This window comes from Thamnophis sirtalis, unplaced genomic scaffold (genome assembly GCF_051295495.1).
Source record: "Thamnophis sirtalis isolate CommonGarterSnake01/CBP01778 unplaced genomic scaffold, rThaSir2_p1.2 scaffold_7, whole genome shotgun sequence".
Classification (NCBI taxonomy): Eukaryota; Metazoa; Chordata; class Lepidosauria; order Squamata; family Natricidae; genus Thamnophis; species Thamnophis sirtalis.
In genome coordinates, this window is record NW_028261387.1 from 6,231,647 (window position 1) to 6,255,526 (window position 23,880).

At 41.3% G+C, this 23,880-nt stretch overlaps 1 protein-coding gene across 4 annotated transcripts in view; it reads left to right on the forward strand.

Moving 5' to 3' along the window:
* CDC14A (cell division cycle 14A) overlaps positions 1–23,880 on the forward strand; it is an 84,188-nt gene that overhangs the window by 34,257 nt on the left and 26,051 nt on the right. For all 4 annotated transcript variants that reach the window (XM_087719235.1, XM_087719232.1, XM_087719236.1 and 1 more), the window contains exons 6-13: positions 6,775–6,841; positions 8,434–8,496; positions 8,880–8,967; positions 12,245–12,475; positions 13,268–13,406; positions 16,933–17,092; positions 20,129–20,238; positions 22,921–22,968. In XM_087719235.1, the coding sequence (XP_087575361.1) occupies positions 6,775–6,841; positions 8,434–8,496; positions 8,880–8,967; positions 12,245–12,475; positions 13,268–13,406; positions 16,933–17,092; positions 20,129–20,238; positions 22,921–22,968 (906 nt within the window). The remainder of the gene's footprint in view (positions 1–6,774; positions 6,842–8,433; positions 8,497–8,879; positions 8,968–12,244; positions 12,476–13,267; positions 13,407–16,932; positions 17,093–20,128; positions 20,239–22,920; positions 22,969–23,880) is intronic.

The window sequence follows — 23,880 nt, forward strand, 5'->3', positions numbered from 1 at the left end:
GCTCTTCATTGTCCATATTGATCTTAATTCTTTAGTCCAAAGACTCTTGGTCTTACTGCTAGGTAAAGATATTAATTAATTAAATTTCTATAGCCGCCCAACTCAACCAAATGACTCTCGGCAGCAATAGATTTGCTACCCATCTAGTGCCAAATGATCTCCCTTTCTCCCCCCCCCCTTTTAATGATTGCTGAACAAATTGTCAGTGAGGACTATTCGCATTTAATTTAGTTTCTTTCTGGCTTCTTGCCTTGTACAAGTTCAGTGCAATTATAGGATCAAAATAGATACAAAAAACTCAGGATAGAAACTTAATATGGATATACCGTAACTGGAAGCTGTTTCTTTGTTCTTCTCCCAATGACTTTGCAGTGCTTGGTTTAAAAACAAAGTATTGTTACATAAAGTTGGGGATTTCTGGATAAACCTTTTGATTAATGCAAAACAACTGCTGATTCAGGTGCCTGAAGAACCTGGCAAATTGCTAAGATCAAAGCTTCGTCAGCCAAAGCTATTTGTAATCACCTCAAGTTTAGAGAATTGTCAGGAATGTATTCTGAATAGAAAGTATCAGTGTTTAAAATAGAGACAGTTCATCAGTGATAGGGAAGTTATTTTAAAGCCTGCTGAGTTGTATCTCTCTCTCTCTCTCTCTTTGTATTAAACCACAAACAAAAATTCATATATGATCTTTTCTTTGTAGGAAAAAATAATAATCATTTGCTTTTGCAACTTAATTCCATCTCCTGAAATTGATCATTGAGAATATGCTTCACTCCATTCACTGTTATTTTAAGATAATAAACTATTAGGTCTACATATTTTTCCTTCCTTTTTCCTTTCCCATTCAGTACTGAATATAATTGTAGGCAATTATTTTTTGCTCTTTTCAAAGTTCTACCCTTCTCTAAAATAGAACTAGAAATTTGACCTTTGCTGGATTTGGGGAACTTTAAAAGCCAAAAAATACAGAAGGCACTTTTAATGGCGTGCACCAAATTTGACGTTGACCTTGAATCAAGATGAGCACACCTAATCTTGTGAAATCCTGAAAGCAGGCGGAAACCTTTCATCCTCTCTCCTCCCTTGGAGCCTCGCTTCTTTGAAATAATTATGTAAATAAATACTAGAATGCTCATTTTTTTTCATTCAGCAATGATTATGGTAAGTGAAGTGAAGACATTCATGTCTATCACAATCAAACAATCTGCTAGAAAAGTTTTAAAATGAGGTAAATGTAATCTGACAAGAATTGTTTTAGATAAATCTCTGCTGTGGCCTGAATTTACTATATTGTTTCCATTGTACTTGGAGAACAGGGGTATCAAACTCAAGACCCGCGGGCCGGATTCGGCCTGCGGGGTGCTTAAATCCAGCTCGTGGGGCCAGCCTGGAAATGTCAAAGGACTAGCCTGTGGTGCCTCTGATGGCGAAAATGGATTGCGTGCAGTCCAGGGGTGGGTTTCAACTGGTCTGCGGCAGTCCCTGCGGACCGGTTGGTCGGTGAACCCGGAAGTAAGTAACTTCCGGGAACGCCAAAGGGCCTACGCGTGCGCCCGTGCTCCTTACCAGTCTTTGAAGGCTTCTGCGCTTCCATGCAGGCGCATGGCACATACGGCACCTGCGTGATTCTCCGCGAGCAGCTGGAGAATGGCGCAGGCGCTAAGATGCATGCGTGAACTACGGGCGTGCACGAGGATGCCGCTGGCCCTGTTCCAACCGTACCGGTTGGAACGGGATGAGCAACCCACCACTGGTGCAGTCCCCCCGCGCCTTGTTTTCATCTTTCATGGCCTCCGGCAGCACTCTGACATCTGAAAACAGGTCAAAAAATGCCCCCCAAACGGCCGGCAGAGTGCTGCAGGAGGCCACGGAGGGTGAAAACGAGGTGCCGGGGGGGGGGCGCATGCAGACCCCCTGTGCCCCGTTTTGGCCGGCAGGGTGCTGCAGGAGGCATCCTTCCCCCCGCTGCCACTGCCCTCCCTGCTGGCCCACAGAGGAGAACGACTGTGCTGATCCAGCCCTCGAAGAAATCCAGTTTGACACCCCTGCTCTAGAATCTTTCCAAGAATCAAACCCAAAGAAATTGGCTTATAATTTGCTGAATCTTCCTTTTTCTTCCCTTTGTAAATTGGGTCCATTTGGCACTTCACCATAAGGCAATCCTGGGCGATGTCTGGCCTTTGCTTTTCCCTTTCGGACCTGCGTGAGGTGAATCAGAAATTAGAAATCAAATGTAAATAAGTCTCTGCCATTCTATGCCAACGGCATTGCTTTTTTTAAAAGGTGGCTGCTATTTTTTTAAAATTTATGCGCATACAGGCCTACCACCTTCACAGCGCTATTGGTTCAGCCGTCCACAATAGTCTCAGTTTTTCATATGGCCCCTTAGGAAAATGAATTTGCCATGAGAGTTTAGCCATACCATCAGCTAGTTCTTAAGATGCAGTTCAGATGATTTAAATCAATTCAAAAGTAAAGATGGGCTCCATATTAGATTTCTCTTAATCTCAAACTTCCATTTTGCTCCTTGGTTGGGGCAACATACGTTTTTTTTCTCCCTTTCCCCCTCCTCCTCTCTCCTTTCTTTGCTGGCTGCCACCTCGCCCCCCGCCTCCTCCGTCCCCTCCGCTGCCCCCGACAGAGGCGTCTTGCATCTATGGCAGACATAAACGTGAGACGCCTCTGTCGGGGACAGCGGCGGGGACTCTGCTTCTCACCGCCGCCGCGCTCTTGCCTCACCATCCGTAAACCTCACCGCACGTCACTGTCTAGAACTCACCCATGGCAGTCACTGGTAACCCCTAGGATACATCCCCCATGCTTATAAGCTCACTGAGCGGACACTGGCTTTGTCTACAGAAACTTAAAGAGTAAGTTTCTGGTTGTTCTGTCTTTGAGCCTACCTGCTGATGATGTAGGGAGACTTCTGACTAGTTTATTTTTGAAGAATTCCTCATGTGGACCAATTTGATACAGGGGCATTGCTAGATATAAAAGCCTACACCAGTAAGCTTCCATATATTTTAGTAAGGCTTCTGTTGAACTGTGCTGTGTTCACATTCATCTCTAAAACATAAGAAAAAGTCACAGAATAATACTCTCATTAAACTCCTGTGCTTTTGTGTAAAAAAAGGCACACTAATTTCGGTATAGAGCCGAGGTGGCGCAGTGGTTAGGGTGCAGTACTGAAGGCCACTACAGCTGACTGTTATCTGCAGTTCAGCGGTTCTAATCTCACCGGCTCAAGGTTGACTCAGCCTTCCATCCTTCCGAGGTGGGTGAAATGAGGACCCAGACTGTGGGGGCGATATGCTGACTCTGTAAACCGCTTAGAGAGGGCTGAAAGCGGTATATAAGTCTAACTGCTATTGCTATTGCTATATAATGAATAAACGCTGCTCATAGTAAATAATGAAATGGATATTTGTTGTTTATTTGTATTATGTACTTGAATCTTGTAGAGAAGATATTTTAAATAACCTGATTTAATTTTGAATGATCTTTTTATTTAAAAACCTATGAGCAGATATAATCTTTCAATTATTGTGCTGTAAATTGAATGTGCGTAATAATCACTAGTTTATTGCAACTTGAATGTGATAATCACTAGTAATCAGGGAAAACATTTTCATGCATGCCTGAATTACCAGATATACGAATTCCTTCTGACACGTACCGCTTCAATAGCCCAAACATTCAGTCTGAACAAAAATATAATGGGTTTACTTATCATAATTAGTAATTTAATTTTGGTGATTGGATTAGACAATAGGTATGTTGAATTGGATAACCTATTCATTTTGAATGGGTTTCATCAATGAAAAATTATACAATTAAAGAGTGTTTATACACTATGGTAATCCATATGGCTCTGAGCAAAGAACAAGTAGAAAATGTAATACATTAGAGGAATTAGTGGAAGAAAGATTTTAAAGAATTTATTACACACATATACAATTTCTAGAGCTTTAAAGCATGCCTGTTACTGAAGAATGTTTCTTTGTTCACATGAGTTGGCTCATCTTGATGTTTGTTGTTAGGGAAAGAATATATTGTACAGTGATTGCTTTGTTAATAGTGTATTGCAAATACATTCTGGTCTTGTCAGAACATGTTGCTCTCCTGTACAAATAAAAGGGATCCCTCATTTTGAAAGATGGATAAGCTTCTAGAGATTTAATATAGTACCAACTCCTTAGCTGTGGTTTCACAAGCTGTTCCTGCAAATCTTCTATGTTCTGAGAATTAGGTTGTAGTCAAATCTACCTTCCAATGTGTGTCTCTTGCCTCAGTTTACCTGATGTGGAAATTGAATTAGTTATTTTATTTTTTAGATTTTTTTCCAGAAGCTCAAGTTGGTGTACTTCCTGTATTCGCCCCACAGGCCATATCGAAGCACCCCGTGGGCCAGTTCTGCCCCCCCCCCCCCGGGCCTTGAGTTTGACACCCCTGATCTAGTATGATTTTAAAAATTGATACCAGATTCTATTTAATATGATGCAAAATGCAATTAGGGTGAGGCTAGTGTGCGCATGGTTGATGCCAGCACATGCACAATTGTGCTGGCTTTTTAGATGCTAATTGATTGTACAAAATGGAGAAGAGGAAGGTTCTATTAGAGCAGTGGTTCCCAAACTTGGCAACTTTAAGACTTGTGGACTTCAACTCCCAGAATTCTGGGAGTTGAAGTCCACAAGTCTTAAAGTTGCCAAGTTTGGGAACCACTGTATTAGAGGAAAGCTCAAAAAAGGAAAGGCTTGTTTAAAAAAACCACAGCAGAATACTGTAGTATCAACATTAATTGAAACCTACCGGTAGAGATTACTCCTAAATCCCCTGAATAAGTCTTTACTAAAAATTGGTATGAATTCTCCCTGAAGTCTCTTCTGTCAGGTATTGTAAGTCATTTTCATAAGAATTTCCCTGCATATATAGAACTGGAAGAGCTAGCAAATTTTTAATGAAACTCTCCCAAAATTCCTCTTGCACAAAATTCATTGCAACTGCTTTCTCAATAGGGAATGTTTTTTTCCCCTGTCCATAATAGGCAACAGGATCTGTCAATCAGTATTAAATACAATTGCTAAACTTACACCTGTTTCTCAATGATAGTTGAATGGGGAAGTAGTGCCAAAATGTGATTTTTAAGATGGCTTGTGCAAGCATTATCTGAATCAAATTGTATGTTAGCTCTCAGCCCTAACAGAAGCCAGTAGTGTGTTTTGAGAGATTTTCTGTATCTTTCCCCCCCACAGATGTTCTGTTTGTTTGCTTTAAAATACCTAGCAACTGGATTGCAACATGCAGTTAAATGTTATCAAACATCTTGATGTTGACTAAGAGCAACAGAGTTGTTTGTTAATCATTCATCCTGTTTTCTGACCTGAAAGAAGAAAGAAATCAGCATGAAGAAATTTGCTATGGATAGATAATATGTTATAATATAAAATTAGATTTGGCGTTTGGGCACCTATATCAAATCCTTCACTATCTAATAAAATGAAATTCAATGGTGAAAAGAGTAAGGTTCTACTACATTTAGGCAACAAAAACCAAATACACAGGTACAGTATAGGTGGTAGCTTGCTCAACAGTAGTAACTGTGAAAGGGATTTTGGAGTCCTAGTGGACAACTATTGAAATATGAGCCAGCAGTGTGCAGCAGCTGCCAAAAAAGCCAACACAGGCTACATAAACAGAGGGATAGAATCAAGATCACGTGAAGTGTTAATACCACTTCATAATGCCTTGGTAAGGCCACACTTGGAATACTGCATTCAGTTTTGGTCACCACGATGTAGAAAAGATGTGGAGACTCTAAAAATAGTCTAGAGAGGAGCAACAAAGATGATTAGGGGACTGGGGACTAAAATATATGAAGAACGGTTGCAGGAACTGGGTATGTCTAGTTTAATAGAAAGAAGGACTAGGGGAGATATGATAGCAGTCTTCCAATATCTCAGGGGTTGCCACAAAGAAGAGGGAGTCAAACTATTCTCCAAGGCACCTGAGGTTAGAACAAGAAGCAATGGGTGGAAACTAATCAAGGAGAGAAGCAACTTAGAGCTGAGGAGAAATTTCCTGACAGTTAGAACAATTAATCAGTGGAGCGGAAGTTGCCTCCAGAAGTTGTGCATGCCCCAACACTGGAAGTCTTTAAGAAGATGTTGGATAGCCATTTGTCTGAAACGGTATAGGGTTTCCTACCTAGGCAGGGGGTTGGACTAGAAGACCTCCAAGGTCCCTTCCAACTCTGCTGTTGTATTGTATTGTAACTGTGGCAGGAAAGGTCGTAAAATGGAGCAAAACTTAACAACTATCTTGCTTAGCAATGGCAATTTTGGACTCGGTTGTGGTCGTAACTTGAGGACTACTTGTAGAAGATAATAGTTTGAAAAACAATTTTGTTACATATCATCTTCTGCTGTTGTCTTCTATTTTATTTTTATTCAGACTAGTGAATAAAAGGATGGGCTTTAGAATAATTCCATTAAATGGGAATCTAAAGTGTCCAGAGATACTGTGTAATTTTCCTCCTTTGGGGTTAATCATTTTAAAATAATACTATTAATCTTTTAAATGAACACACATTCTTAAGTTAGTTGAAGTGATCCCTCTCTACAGATTCAGGCGTATAATTGAACTGTGATAATCAAGATTGACATTTTTAAAAATCTAAAAGCTTGGAGGCCATACCTCAGTCCCTTCAGTGTTGTTGTGATACATAGCTGCTCTCTGTTCCTCTGACATGTTAATATTTTCTTTTCATAGGGATGCTTCGTTTGGGAACTGTACATATAATCTATCTATTCTCGACTGTCTACAAGGACTAAAAAAGGTAATCTTGCAGTGCTGAAGGGAAAGAAAATGGTTCACCGACAAAAGGGTGACCGACAAAACCGTGCCCGACTAAACCGCGGTGACAAAACCGCGAGTTCTAAACTGCGCTGACGAATGAGCGTGGAATCGCACCGACAACAGCGCAGCGACAGAAGCGTGCTGTGAACCTAACCCTAAACCTAACGCTAACCCTAACCCTAAATGTAACGCTAACCCTAACCCTAAACGTAACGCTAAACCTAACCCTAAACGTAACGCTAACCCTAAACCTAACCCTTACCTTAACTTAAATCGCCCTTCTGTCGACGTGCTGTTGTCGGCGCGTTGATGACGTTGCGGTTTTAGCAACGCAATTTTGTCGGCGCGCTTTTGTCGGGTCACGAAAGAAAATAGCTTCTTAGATATTTTTCAAGAGTGTAACACAGAACATTGGTAAGCCATGATCAGCCCTAGTTTGCCATTCACCCTTCAAGTCAAATAGTAATCTTTTAGTAGGTTCAGTAGGGTGTTTTATGATTTTTCTTTTTTGCATTTTTTTAAAACCCTTTGAGGGCATAATTATGAATAAAACAACATAGATTGGGAGGGCAGGGGACCAAGCCTTTTTAAATGCCCATTTAAGATACCCTAAGAACATTTTCCAGCCTATGAAAAATATACAGAATCAATAGAGGTGCTTTGTCTGAAGCAGCCCCAGTTTGTCTCTACTTCATTTGGGGGGGGGGGGTTTCACAATATTTGAACATCAAACTGGGATAGAACATGCAGTATCTAAAATAGTGAAAATAAATCCTGTTTAGGCTGCTAGAGGGGGGGGGGGTTACCATGCAGAACAATGCCACCCAATAAAATTCCAATTTCTTGGGTGTTCTAACGGTTCCACCACAAATCCGCGGTAGACTAAAGCGCGCTCGACGAAAGCACGTACGTGACATCATCACAGCGCGACGAAAACGGCACGCTGTGAGCGGTAAATTTAAAATTAACGCAAAAACCTTACCCTAACCCCCCCAAACCTAACCCTAAACCTAACCCTTAACCTAACCCTAAACCTAACCCTTAACCTAACGCTAAACCTAACGCTAACCCTTAACCTAACCCTAACCCTAACGCTTAATGTAACCCTAAACCTAACCCTAACCCTTAACCTAAACCTAAACCTAACCCTTACCTTTATGTGAATCGGCTTGCTTTAATGTAATTTTAATTTTAATTTAATTTATTTTTAATTTTATTTGTCACGCTGCTGATGACGTCATATACGCGCTTTGATCGGGCGTGCTTTAGTGGATCGCGGTTTTGATGGGTCACGGTTCTAACTTGATGTTAATCCATTTTAGAAAATGGAGGCTTTTTTTTGCCATACCTCTGAATGGATAATTTCAAAGCTTCCTCCTGAAGAGAGGTACAGGGAGAAGTACGAACAACAAGTAACAATCTTGTCTTGGTTATAAACTGTCAACAGCATAAAACAGTTTCTAAAGATGTAAAATAAGCACAAATTCCATTTATATTATTTCAGAAAGGAGTGGATTCTTTTTTTTTTTAATGAACAGCTTCATGAGAATTTGATATGCTTTTTTTTTCTAGGCCTTACAACATGGATTTGTTGATTTCAAGACATTTGATGCAGATGAATATGAACACTACGAGGTTTGTATCTGTTTTTAATGATGCAATTGCTAATTTACAGATAAGAAATTATAAAAATTTCCTGTACTGGAGGCACTTATATACATTTGGTGATGATTTTTAAATTGTTGTATAAGTTTTTAGTTTCTATATCATAAAAATATCAAAGAAAAGGAATAAAAGGCTGAGTCGACCTTGAGCCGGTGAGATTTGAACCGCTGAACTGCAGATCACAGTCAGCTGAAGTGGCCTGCAGTACTGCACCCTAACCACTGCGCCACCTCAGATACTAAAGCAAAACTACATTTTTTATGAACTTTTCAAAACAAGATATTTGAACAAAACAAACATTTGAAAGAGATTGTTAAAAGTTTTCCCCCCTTCCTTTCATTTCTCCTTCGTAGAGGGTAGAAAATGGTGACTTCAATTGGATTGTCCCTGGAAAATTCTTAGCGTTTAGTGGACCACATCCGAAGACCAAGATTGAAAATGGTATTTGTCTGTTTTTTTTGGGGGGGGGGGTTTGTAGAATTTTGGTTTTGTTTCCCATGGCTAGTCATTGACGATAGTCCAGAGTTGCTATGATTTACCCAAGTAATTTCTGTTCCACAAGATTTATTTTGACAAACACAGCTTCTGATAATCGTTCTGAGCAAGCAACTTTGGGTAATATTGAAATCCAGGAAGAAATCTCATTCACAAGGAGACCTTATACAGGTTTTTGGATATTATGTTGTTTAGGAAACATTTTTTTTTAATCAATACTGAAAAAATTAGTTTTTAGTATGAAGGCAAGTATTTAGTATTATGGTAGTAAGCTCTGTCTTTTTACCATTATTTATTTATTTATTTATTTATTTATTTATTTATTTATTTATTTATTTATTTATTTATTTATTTATTTATTTATTTATTTAATTTGTATGCCGCCCATTCTCAAAGAGACTCAGGACGGCTTACAAGTAAAAAAGGGACGGGGAAGACATACATAAACAAAACAACATTAAAAGGTCCACAACATTCACAACTTAGGATGGGGCTGGACAAAATCAACAGCCCCAGGCCTGCCGGAACAGCCAGGTCTTGGTCGCTTTGCGGAAGGCCGGAAGGGTAGTAAGGGTCCGGATCTCCGCGGGGAGATCGTTCTATAGGGCCGGAGCAGCAACAGAGAAGGCCCTTCCCCGGGGGAGTCGCCAGCCGACATTGACTGGCAGATGGAATCCGGAGGAGGCCTAATCTGTGCGATCTTATAGGCCTCAGGGAGGTCATTGGCAGGAGGCGGTCTCTGAAGTAGCCAGGTCCGATACCATGTAGGGCTTTAAAAGTAACGACATTAAAACTGTTCACCTCTTTAAAAATTGCTCCAGAAATACCCTCACATCTCCAGGGTATATTTTGAGTAAATGTGGAATTGAGTTCTGTGGAGAATGTTGAACGATGTCCCATAACACAGTTGAATTTCTGTTCTTAAATCCACATTATCTAAGTACACATTTTCGAAATTTTAATTGTCGTTTTAAAGCCATTCATTGTAATGAAAATCCCATTTTTTGCTTGAAATTTTCAGACCCCTCTAGTATCCAGTTTCTAAAATCATCACTTATCTTTGTTATGACTTATATTATTTAGGAGAGCTAAAATACATCTGCTTCCCACCAGAAGCTGTTTATTTTTTTATAGCTAATTTCAAAATCTTGTTGCAAAAGTCAGATTTATCTGGACCGTTCATCCATGTATAACTTCCTCAGATCAAAAGCTTATTTATCTCTTGGGGTTTTTATTTCAAATTCTTTAAGTTCTTAAGCCTTTGGTTGATTTTTCTTTTGTTCAGAGTTGAAAATAAACTCACCTGATAAAAACATTTTAACCATTTCATAGCTATTAGAGACTTTTGGACCAACAAGCTTGAAAATGGTGAATAGGCAATTTCTTGAAAGTGTAATTACAACTTTGATTTTGGATATGAGGATTCTTTATTTTTCAAGGACTGGGCACAACAACACAGTGTAGCAAATCTGTACAAAATACTTTAAAGCATCATAATAAAAGAATACAAGGTTGTTGCTGAATTTTTAATGTTTAGAACAAATATGCACCTACAATTGCGTGGATGCTACCCCTAAATATTGATGCCACCCTGTTTCCCCCCTCGTCCCACACCAACACACTCCGAGCCAAAGATAAGTTATGGCATTTAATTAACAGACAGGTCCTTGGCAGCAAACCGGCACAGAAAAGCTTGGGCAGCAATCCAGCACAGATAAGCTGTGGCAGCAATCCAGCCTGCCAAGCTCACAATAATGTTCTCCAACATTAGTTCCTGCGTTGACTTCTGCAAGAGGGGCGTGTGCACAAGCAGACCTTTTATAGTCTGGAGAGGAGCCTAATGACCACCAGCTGAGTGCAATTACCTCCTGTAACTGTGCAACTGTTTCTGACGCCTATTAGCTCTTCGGTCCCGGGCATCCAGGAACAACTCACTGCTGGCGTCTGGATCACTCTCCCTTGTCTCCTCCCCACTGGTCCAAGGCTCAGGCAGCTCCTGGTGGCCAACCAGCCTCTCTGTGCCCTGCTCGGAGTCGGAACCCAGTCCAGGGTCCTCCACATCCTCCAGAGCTGACTCATAGGGCCCCTCACTGTCGGAGTCTGGTGGCAGTTCCAACGGCTCCTGCTGGGCCACAACACACCCAAATATTAGTTTTACCTCAGCCTTATAAAATAAGTGAATATTACCTTAAATTTGCATCTATCTATTAAACAATTTCATTTTGGTACTATTTTAAGAAGTTGTATAAAAAGAAGTGATGAAAATAAACAAAACATATGCCTGTAAAATTTCACTGTAATATATTTGTTTAAAAGGAAGAAATAGGATATCAGTCAAAATAACAATGCCAAGTCGTTCCCAAATATTTACAGTTGTATATAGTACTTTCCAAATATTCAGACTTTTTAAAAACTATTGCAAAGAAGGCCTGGAGGCAAAACCATATGAAGAACGGAATTGGGTATAGCCAATCTAGAGAAAAGAAGGACGGGGGGTGATATGACTTCAGTGTTCCAGTATTTGAGAGGCTGCCACAAAGAAGAAAGGGGTCAAATATTGTTACTTAAGATATTTTGACTATAACAGTAAAGCATTCAGCTTTGCAACTTTGAATAGACTTGCCTAATAATATTTATATTACCAATAGAAACGAGCATCATGATGTTACATAATTAGGCAATGAAATGTCTGCAAGAAAATGACCAACCAAACTCGGAGACCCCTCAATATTAGTAGAGTTTAGAGATTTATTTCATTTGTATGCCGCCCTTTTCCCTGAAGGGACTCAGGGCGGCTCACAACTCAAGCAAAGGAAGGGGGATACAGACCGTTGACAACAACACAAAACAATACATAATTAAAAAGCGCAACAATCATACCATTCGAGATAGGGGCAATGATTCGTTAGCCCCAGGCCTGTCGGAACAGCCAGGTTTTAAGGGCTTTGCGGAAGGCCTGGAGGGTGGTGAGGGTGCGAATCTCCACGGGGAGTTCGTTCCAGAGGGTCGGAGCAGCAACAGAGAAGGCTCTCCTCCGGGTAGTCGCCAGTCGACACTGGCCGGCGGATGGAATTCGGAGGAGGCCTAGTCTGTGGGATCTAATCGGTCTGGTGGAGGTAATTGGCATATAGTATTATTTGAAAATAGTTTGTTTTCATCATACCCTGTTCTAACTTGGAGAGGAGCTGGAAACATCCAAGTGTTCTCATTCTGCTTGTTGTAGGTTATCCGCTTCATGCCCCCGAAGCCTATTTCCCATACTTTAGGAAGCACAACGTAACGACCATCATAAGGCTCAACAAAAAGATTTATGAAGCCAAACGCTTCACAGACGGTGGATTTGAGCACTACGACTTATTCTTCATTGATGGAAGCACCCCGAGTGACAGCATATTGCAACAGTTTTTGAACATCTGTGAGGAAGCCGAAGGCGCTATAGCTGTACACTGTAAAGGTTAGTCTGAGTTGCAATGCAAAATCTGTAAAAATAAAAAAGCCATTAGAATTAAAATTTCTATCCACATACTGTATGTATGTATGTATGTGTGTGTGTGTATGTATGTATGTGTATGTATGTATGTATGTATGTATATATATGTGTGTGTGTGTGTGTGTATTTGTTGTATTTGTGCTGATAAATAAATAAAGGGAGACTAGTATGGATCTATTTCAAGCTATTTAGCTCTCATCAGCTAGCCATACCCTTACTGGGATTTGAACCTGGGCTATATTACATGTTAGGCAGACATCTTACCCATTAGGCCACAGGCTCTTATCCGTTATCAGCCCAGCCAGGGTGAAAGGTATCTATTAGATTTTTACAACCCCCGGTATGCCCAAATATGGGAGGAAGATCACTACTTCCATTCTCTGTCCTTCGGCTCGTCACAAGAGACCATCCAGGCAGAAACCCAATATTTTTACTGTTGCCTTTTTGTTACATTCAAGCCTTAACAGCTTGAATCTTCTATTCCATATAATTTAAATAGAATTATTTTACTTGGAAATCCTGAAAAGATCGAGGCAGCGTCCCTTCTCTTTTTCCCCACTAGTCTGTCTTATTTAATTAATTTATCCGTTTTCAGTTTTTCCATTGCTTTTGGAATGCCGGCGAACAACCCACCCCTGTCAGAGACCTAGAAACAAATATTTTAGTATATATTTGGCATTGTTCAGTGCCAAATATTCAGCATTGTGGATCTCTTAAAACTCAGTGTTTTATGTCTTTTTTTTCCCATTAATGTAGCTGGTCTAGGAAGAACAGGGACACTGATTGCTTGTTATATAATGAAACACTATAAATTCACCCATTCTGAAGCCATTGCATGGATACGAATGTGTCGGCCTGGTTCTATTATTGGACCACAGCAACACTTCCTTGAAGAGTAAGTATGAGAACTATATTAATCATACAATGCATGCTCCAGAATATGTTCTTTACTGTTTAATAAATATTTAGTAAGGCCCGTGACCCGTCAAAACCGCAGTCGACGAAAGCGCGTACCTGACGTCATCAGCAGCACGACAAAAAATTTTTAAAAAATAAATAAATTTAAATTTAAATAAAATTAAAGCAAGCCGATTCACATAAAGGTAAGGGTTAGGGTTAGGGTTAGGTTAAGGGTTAGGGTTAGATTTAGGGTTATGCTAAGCGTTAGGGTTAGGTTTAGCGTTAGGTTAAGGGTTAGCGTTAGGTTTAGGGTTAGGTTAAGGGTTAGGTTTAGGGTTAGGTTTGGGGGGGTTAGGGTAAGGTTTTCGCTTTAATTTTAAATTTACCACTCACAGCGTGATGTTTTCGTCGTGCTGTGATGACGTCACGTACGCGCTTTCATCGAGCGCGCTTTTGTCTACCACGGTTTTGTGGTGGAACCAGTAAGGCCACAAAACATAGTAACATTTTAGAGCTCCCTCTTCTGAATTGTGTTTAGAGTTCTTATTACAAAGTTTTAACAAGTTCTGGAGAAGATATGTGTAATGTTACACTGCTGCTGTAATGTTGTTCAATTTATTGTGTTTACTCATGTCTCAAAATGCCCTTTTTAAAGTAGTTCCAGGAATGGGTTAAGAATCTAGAAAATGTTTGCTCCTTCTCTTAGTTTTGTTGCCTGAACATATCTTAACAAGTTACTTCCCCTTGTCAATATTTTGTGCTTTTTTTTTTAATAAACTGTATCTCAATCTAATCCTCAAAAGACAGTATCAGAATCTAATTAAAGTTCATTTTTAAACCATGCAGTTTTTGTTTGAAGTCAGCTAATGTTTTTCACCTGCCTTTGGAGGGGTAGGTAGGAGGGGGAAAATGTATCCATCACTTTTGCTAAAAGTAGCTTAAAGGTGATAATTAGCAAGGCTGCCTATCTGTGGTGCTAATTGGAATAGATCAGATCAAACCATCTGGTTTGGGGATTTATGGCAGTGGCAATGAACATCTGGCTGTTACGTGTTAGTGATGAAAATTGATTTAGTGGTTCAATAAAATGCAGGATCCCTCCCCACAGTGTGACTTGGGTGCACATAGATGCTGTAAATCACACAAGGATGATATTTGCATAAGGATTTTGATTTTACATCAGTACTGTAGCCCTATATGGTTCACCGACAAAAGGGTGAATGACAAAAGCGCGCCCGACTAAACCGCAGTGACAAAAAAGCGTGCCGACGAATGAGCACTGAAGCGCGGCGACAACAGCGCGGCGACAGAAGCGCGCTGTAAACCTAACCCTAAACCTAACCCTTAACTTAAATCGCGCTTCTATTGCCGCGCTGTTGTCGCCGTGTTGATGACGTCACGTTGATGATGCGGTTTTAGCGCCGCGGTTTTGTCGGCACGCTTTTGTCGTGCGCGCATTTGTCAGGTCACGGCCCTATATTGCCCAGCTATTGTGTAATGTCCTAAAAGTACATTCGCAGTGAATTACTAGGAATCATATAAAATGAACCATGAAGTGGCTGGAATGCCTTAAAACTATTCAAGTATTACTGCCTATTATTTCATACTTAACAGGGTAGTGAAAACCCTACCTTCAAAATAATTATTGAAACAATCCATACTTCTTGTTTTTTTTTGGTTCACCGACAAAAGGGCGACCGACAAAAGCGCACCCGACTAAACCGCGGTGACAAAACCGCGAGTTCTAAAGCGCTCCGACGAATGAGTGCTGAATCGCGCCGACAACATAACCCTGAACCTAACCCTAAACCTAACCCTTACCTTAACTTAAATCGCCCTTCTGTCGACGCGCTGTTGTCGGCACGCTGTTGTTGGCGCGTTGATGACGTCGTGGTTTTAGCGATGCGGTTTTGTCGTGCGCGCTTTTGTCGTGCGCGCTTTTGTCGGGTCATGTTTTTTTTTTCATACAGTGCACCCCAAATGATTTGGAACAATATAGACCACATGTATCAAATTTGCCACATCACGTTGCTGTCACATGATGTTTCGTGACATTTTTCCCATTTGTGGAGCTGGTGTGGATGTGGACTACGTGCGATGCATTCCGGCCCATGGGCGGCCAGTTTGACACCCCTGGTACAGACCAATTTTCTTCAACCGTGGCAACTTTTAAGATGGGTCAACTTCAACTTCCAGACTTCCTCAGCCAGCGTTGTAGCGTTGTGACAAATGCAGAACATTATGCCAGAGGTTTGTGCCCTCTGTGGCAACAAAGGGCCAGTGATGGGACTTAGGGACACTGCCTCCTGGTGGTTGTGCCAGGGAATCTATGGCAATCTGTGGTTTCCTGGAACTGTTCTCTGTACTGGGTCCCACCGATGCCTTGTTCCTGCAGAGAGCTATTGGCAAGCTGCTTTTTGGTGAGAGCAAGGCAGACAATTTTGCAATGACTTCTCAGTCCAACAGAGATTAGAATAGCAAAGCTCGGTATCACAGTAGGAAGAGAACTTTTAGTAACGAGCAGGCAGGATGCATTATAAAAAAATAATTATTATTTGGGGCCATTATTGATTTGAGATTGATGGGCTTGTTTCTTTTATGCAAGTGTTACAGATTAATCATCTAAAATGTTTTTCTGCCATAGGTTAGATTTTTGTATTGAAGTTTCTATATTCCTTGCTATTCTATTTCAATCCAAACCTGTTCTGACCCCCTCCTCCATCCAGTAACGAATGCCGAGACAAGCTTAACTGGAATGTACTTTATTAGCAAGACACCAAAACCTCGGTGGCTGAAAGCCAAGCATAACAAACAGATAAGGACCTTGGCAGCAAGATAAAAAAAATTAGCAAAAAAAAGGGAAGAAAAATAGAGAAAAGGGGATAAAATAAAGGAGGAGAGTAAGCAGTGTTTAGTCTGGCTCATAAAAGTTAAAAACATTATAAACATGCATAAAGTAGAAATAAAAACATAAATGTACGTACATTTCTTTTTGAAAAAAAACACCCTCCTTTCTAAAAAATATTCCGCACTTGCGGAAAAACTGGCCGGGTGGAAAGGAAAATTTTCCATCAAGAAAGATCCATTAGTGGACGGTAGGTAGAAAAAGGTTGACTACCACTGGTGTAAGTAAACATTTTCTTATCTGCAATATCCCCAAAATGTTGCCCAGAGAATATTCAAAATAAGTGTTTTAGGAGTTCTTGATTCTCTTGGAGCTTGATTGTATTGTTGTGTCTGGCGATGTTTCCTAGTTTGGGTAATAAAACATCAGCCAGAAAACAACCAAGCCTAGGGAATAACAATTTGTATTTCAGCACTGAGCTGCACAGATTTTGTAGCAATAAATATTTGAATTATAAGAGCCAAAGACTTAACAAGATCACCCAATAATTGTGTGCGATTGTAGAGACTTAAAAGGTTTGAAAGACACATATTTTAAAAGAACGTCACACCTCATTTTCTATAGTACAATGCCGCTGGTGCTAATTTTATTTTATTTTTTTTGTGTTATTGAACAGAAAACAGGCGATGATGTGGGTCTACGGAGACATATTCCGAACTAAACAGAAAGCAAAAGAAGTAGATGAAGATGGTTTGAGCAAAGTTTTATCGGGCTTCGATGACATTTCTATCAGCGAGACTTCAAATAGAATTGAAAGTTTGGATAAATATATAGAGGTAAAGTTGCACTGGAACAATTTCCAGCCACCCTTGAAGAATATGTCAATAATTTCAGAAATAAAATATTTGAAGTTTATCACAGCAGCGTAATACATTCAAAATGTTTGACATATACAGTGTACGGTACTGGTGTTGTAATCCTTATAGTAAAAGAACTTAGTACGATTATTGAAATATTGCAAATTGCAGGGCCTTGCAATAGGAAGAATAATAGCAATATAGCAATAGCAGTAGACTTATATACCGCTTCATAGGCCTTTCAGGCCTCTCTAAGCGGTTTACAGAGAGTCAGCATATTGCCCCCAACAATCTGGGTCCTCATTTTACCCACCTCGGAAGGATGGAAGGCTGAGTCAACCCTGAGCCGGTGAGATTTGAACCGCTGACCTGCTGATCTAGCAGTAGCCTGCAGTGCTGCATTTAACCATTGCGCCACCTTGGCTCTAAAGGACAAGATTGAATGCAATGGAATCCCATGCAGATATGATGGGTTCAGTAGCCTTTTCCTAAAACTACCATCTAAACTAAGTGTTTTAATGGTTATGTTTCCTAAGAAAATTAATTAGATTAATCGCATCAATCATGACTTATTTTCCTCCTTTTAATTTAATTTCTGGTTCTGACCTAATACAACTTTGGTTTAATTTAAGCCAAAGGTTTAAAGGAGGATGAGGAAGTAGAAAAGGGGTATCAGACTTGTGACATATTGCAACTTCCCTGCCCCCCGTTCATTAAACGGGGGTGGACATGGCCAACGCATGACACCTCTGGCTCACAGGCCCCAAGTTTGACACCCCTGAAGTAGAAGACAAAAACGTCCTCACATGTCAATATTAAAAGTTTGCGTACTACTTTAAAGAGGTATGGAAAGAGCCAGTGTGATTATTTAGTACATTTATTTTATATTTACACCCCACCATTTCTCTGCAAGTTTAAGATGGCATACAAACAGTGGAGTAGCTTGGATTAAGAGAAAGTAATTGAGCCACCAAGAACTCTCGTGATCAGCTGTGGCCTTGTAGTTGGTTTTTCCCCCACTTGTAGTCACCACTTTAATTCTACATACCTGGCCAACTTGTTAGAAGAAGGAAACTATGTTATGTGCTCCCACCGCATTGTGTTTTTTCACCTTTATCCATATGGACACCTGTTGTGACTCAGCAGAAGTTTGCTGTGCGTTGAGTCGGGAGGCAGGAATAACAATGCAGATGGGGCTCATTCGTGTCGCCTTCTGGAGATAAAAGGACGGATGGTGCCACGCCCTGGTTGCAGGAGTCAACGTTCATCGTTCGTTTATGGAGAATTCAGTTCCGATCCTGTTTGAGTTTGTGAGACACTTGGAGAAGTGATTTTGATTCTTGAAAACTTGGTGCTGTAAGAGTTTTGTTTCTGCATTCTGCTGCGTAACCCCTGTTTGCAAGAGACTTCATCTGTGTTTACTTTGGGCTCACAGCCAGTCTGAGCCGAGACTGATAAAGGCTTTCTTTTGGCAAGCTTTGTGTGACTTTAGTTTTGGAGCAGGCTAAGTGGGGGCCAGAACAGACACCTGGGACAAGTTTAACTCTTCGCTGCTTCAATGTGCAGAACTTTTATTATTAAAGTACAGGTAGTGTGTGACTTACCACCCCAATTGAGCCTTAAAATTTCTATTGTTAAGTGACACATTTGCTAAGCGAGTTTTATTCCCTTTTATGACTTTTTTTTGGCCACAGTTGTTAAGTGAATCACTGCAGTTGATAAGTTAGTAGCCTAGTTGTTAAATGAACCTGGCTTCCCCATTGACTCTGCTTGTCAGAAGGTCGCAAAAGGTTATCACATGCCTTTTGGGGCACAGCAACAGACAAAAGTATGAACCAGATGTTGCCAAACATCTGAATTTTGATCACGTGATCATGGAGATGCCGCAAAGGTTGTAATTGTAAAAAAATGGTCATAAGTCACTTTTTTCAGTGCCATTGTGTTCTGACCCCCCTTGTCCCACACCAAAGCACTCCGAGCCAAAGATACTTTACGGAATTTATTAATAGACAGACAGGTCCTTGGCAGCAAATCAGCACAGATAAGCCTTGGCAGCAATCCAGTCTGCCAAGCTAACAATACTGTTCTCCAACATTAGTTAATGCGTTGACTTCTGCAAGAAGGGCGTGTCACAAGCATTCCTTTTATAGTCTGGAGAGGAGCCTAATGACCACCAGCTGAGTGCAATTACCTCCTGTAACTGCGTAATTGTTCCTTACGCCTATTAGCTCTCCCGTGCTAGGTATCTAGGAACAACTCCCCTGGCTGCTCCCCACTGCTGACATCCGGATCACACTCCCTTGTCTCCTCCCCACTGGTCCAAGGCTCAGGTGCCTCCTGGTGGCCAACCAGCCTCTCTGCGCCCTGCTCGGAGTCGGAAACCTATCCAGGGTCCTCCACATCCTCCAGAGCCGACTCATAGGGCCCCTTGCTGTCGGAGTCCGGTGGCAGCTCCAACGGCTCCTGCTGGGCCACAACACATTGTAACTTTGAATGGTCTTTATTTGAATAGTTGTAAGTTGAGGACTACCTATATTTCTTTTCCAACAATTTTCCTCCAGTATGTTATGTGTGCATTCACAGTTAACTTTGCTTTTTGTTGTATTATTCCTTTTTTTTCTTAAAACATTTTCAAAGTGATAAATGCTATTGGTAAGTTATCAGGAAGTTATCAAGAGCCGAAGTGGTGCAGTGGTTAAATGCAGCATTGCAGGCTACTTCAGCTGACTGCAGTTCTGCAGTTCGGCTGTCCAAATCTCACCGGCTCAAGGTTGACTCAGCCTTCCATCCTTCCGAGGTGGGTAAAATGAGGACCCGGATTGTTGTTGGGGGCAAATGCTGACTCTGTAAACCGCTTAGAGAGGGCTGAAAGCCCTATAAAGCGGTATATAAGTCTAACTGCTATTGCTATCAGGAGTCAAAATAATGCGTGAGAGAAGAAAAACCTGTAGTGATTCCTGGGTCATAGATTTGTTCTCAAAATGTTTTCTTAAGTAAATTATTTCTGTTTTCCAGAATGATTTGGAAGAAGGTTCAGAAGCTAAGAATGACATGACCCAAGGAGATGAACTTCGTGCCTTAAAGCTTCAGAGGCAGCCACGTTCAGCTACAACAGGAGCTCTCAGGTAAGCTATTCAGAAGTGAACGATTATGTTCTAATATTTCTCCTTAAATCGAGGTTGTAGATTGTAGAAGTTTATTTATATGCCACCCTTTTCCCTAGGGGACTCAGGGCGGCTCACAACCCAAGGGGGAGGGGGGAAACAAACTTTTAACATATAAGACAATACATAATTAAAAACACAACATTCATACCATTCGGGCGGGTTACAGACTTAGCCCCAGGCCTGATTGGATAGCCAGATTCTGAGGGCTGTGCGGAAGGTCTGGAGGGTGGTGAGGGTATGAATCTCCACGGGGAGATCGTTCCATAGGGTCGGAGCTGCCACCGAGAAGGCTCTCCTCCACGTAGTTGCCAGTCGGCATTGACCGGCAGATGGAACTCGGAGGAGGCCTAATCGATGAGATCTAATAGGTCGCGTGGAGGTAATTGGCAGTAGGCGGTCTCTCAAGTACCCAGATCCACTACCATGTAGGGCTTTATGGGTGACAAGTTGCTTTCTCTCCTTGATTAGTTTCCATCCTTTGTTTCTTGTCCTGCTTTCAGCTCTTTGGAGAATAGCTTGACTACCTCTCCTTTGTGGCAATCCCTGAAATACTGGAACACTGCCATCACGTCACCCCTAGTCCTTCTTTTCATTAAACTAGACCCGTGGTAGTCAACCTGGTCCCTACTGCCCACTAGTGGGCGTTCCAGCTTTCATGGTGGGCGGTAGGGGTTCGCTGTAACTTTGCTTTATAACTTTTATAAACAAAAGTTACTGCCCTACTTGATAAATCACCATTACTGTGGAACCGGTGGGCGGTTAGAAAATTTTACTACTAAGTAAAATTAGTAGGTGACGCAGTGGGTAGGGTGCAGTACTACAGGCCACTTCAGCTGACTGCTATCTGCAGTTCAGCGGTTCAAATCTCACCGGCTCAAGGTTGACTCAGCCTTCCATCCTTCCGAGGTGGGTGAAATGATTACCCAGACTGTGGGGGAGATATGCTGACTCTGTAAACCGCTTAGAGAGGGCTGAAAGCCCTATGAAGCGGTATATAAGTCTAACTGCTATTGCTATTGCTATGTAGAACTCCATTGTTACAAAAACAGTTTTTCAAAAGAATTGAATAGAAGTCATCTTATTTACTGGAAAATAGTGTTATTATATGAGAAGTACACAGGATGATTTGTGAAATGTGTGAGACTTGCAAAATTTACTATATTCTGTTTCAATGAAAGCCCTATGAAGCGGTATATAAGTCTAACTGCTATTGCTATTGCTACTAACAGAGATACAAAAGTGGGCGGTAGGTATAAAAAGGTTGACTACCCCTGAACTAGGCATACCCAATCCCAGCAACCGTTCTTTACACCGTTCTTGAATCTTAACCGCAATCTGCTATATGTCCCTCATTTTGTTGATCTAAATGTGCTTTTGATTGAACCTGTCCATGAAAACCTTGTGTGCGGTACTATTGACATGTTACTCCTATCACGTATCCTAGAGATGGGTAATGTGTTGAACTCTGACATCTCTACAGTGCTAGTCAGCAAAATAAGAGTGTGGGATGATGGGAATTGTAATTCAGCTGCCTGTATGACCTTCTTCATGTTAGGATCATTGAAATAGAACATGGTAGAATTAATTTCCTTTTAAGGAAGACATCTGCTAGATTCAGAGAGGAGGATCTGAGCGATACTCCAGTATTTATGTATTTGTTATTTATTTATATATTTATTTATATATTTACTTACTTACCCTGTTTCCCCCAAAATAAGACCTCCCTAGATAATAAGCTGTTCTGACCCCCCCTCCTCCGTCCAGGAACGAAAGCCGAGACAAACGTCAATGAGAATGTTTTTTAATAAGTCCAGACTCTCGTTGGCTGAAAGCCAAATCAACAAAGAGATAAGCACTCTGGCAGCAAGTCCTACAAACCTTGGCAGCAATGCAAACAAACTCTGGCAGCAATCCAGCCTGCCAAGTTTGTTTCTAGTTAGTCCTTAACGTTGACTTCTGCAAGAAGGGCGTGGCACAAGCAGTCCCTTTTATAATCTGGAGAGGAGCTTAATGAGCATCAGCTGAGCGTAATTACCTTCTGTAATTACATAGTTGTTCTTGACGCTGAGTAGCCCTTCGACGGCGTGCATCCCGGAACAACTCACAGGTGGTTTCTGGATCACTGCACTCTTGTCTCCTCCCCACTGATCCAAGGCTCAGGCGCCACCTGGTGGCCAACCAGTCTCTCTGCGCTCTGCTCGGAGTCGGAACCCTGTCCAGGGTCCTCCACATCCTCCAGGGCCGACTCATAAGGCCCCTCGCTGTCGGAGTCTGGTGGCAGCTCCAACGGCTCCTGCCGGGCCACAACACAAAGCCCTCCCCAAAAATATTGCAACACAGTCGTAGCCATGAGGTGACCATGCTCGCTGCCTCCTGAACCTCAAAAATAATAAGACCTCTCCGAAAATAAGGCCAACCGCTTATTTCGGGGGTCAAAAAAAAATAAGACCCTGTCTTATTTTCGTGGAAACATGGTAGATTTGCCTGCCTGCTTGGTAGCTTCCTTGACTGCTTTTATGAATATGTGGTGTATATGTTTAATTAATATATTGGGAAGAGTAAATATTGGCTATATAAATTCAGTAATATATATCCTTTTTAGTTTGATACTTCTTATGTAAAATACTCTTGTCTTTTTAGGTTAGAAGATATGAAAACACATGTCAGATCCATATCCCAGCCCTTCAGGTATTGGTTTCGATTGTTTAGAAGGAAGCAATTTCATTTATGGAAGCCTTCTGAATTTTTGCTGCACTAAAATTCTAAATGTTTACTAAACGTTACTAAATAGTAATAGTGCTGCGATTGAATGTAAAAGCTGTTCTCCATGTTAAGGCTGTAGATCAAAGAATGGTTTTAGAGTTCATTTAATAATAAGGTTGTGAAATAGATAAACTGGGACCATACACCTATAGTGTGGGAAGATACATGTCTATTATCGTGATCCGACAAATGCGCGCAGGACAAAAGCGCGGCGAGAAAACCGTGATGTCATAAACGCGCCCACAACAACGTGCCCACAAAAGCGTGATTTACTGCAGAAATATAATGAAAGACTTTTTTAGTCATATTCTTCTTTAGAGACACTCCTGAATTACGTCAAAATTTTATTTGCAGTCCAAGACCAAACACGACCCCTGAAAACTACCCAAAGGATGGGAGATCCTTTGGCACAACGTTCTGATTCACACAAAGACCTGTGCTCCTAGAATAAAATATTTTCCTGTTCCTCCATAAAGTTTTATTGTGTCCAGACAGCCTTAAATCCTGGTTATAGAAGACATAATTCATCACATGCATTTCCTGAGGATGTTTTAATATTATTTATTTATGCAAAGATTTATATTCAGAGCAGGGGTGGGTTTCTCGCCCCGTTCCAACCGGTTCGGCGTCCTCGTGCACGTGCGCAGTGCACACATGCGTACTAGCGTCTGTGCGACGCTCCAGCTGCTCCTGGAGGATCGCACAGGTGCTGTATGCGTCCTGCGCATGCGTGGAAGCGCAGAACTCGTCAAAACCGGGTAAGCACCGCGGGCAGGCGGGCCCTTCGCCGTTCCCGGAAGTTCCTTACTTCCGGGTTTGCTGATGAACCAGTTCGCA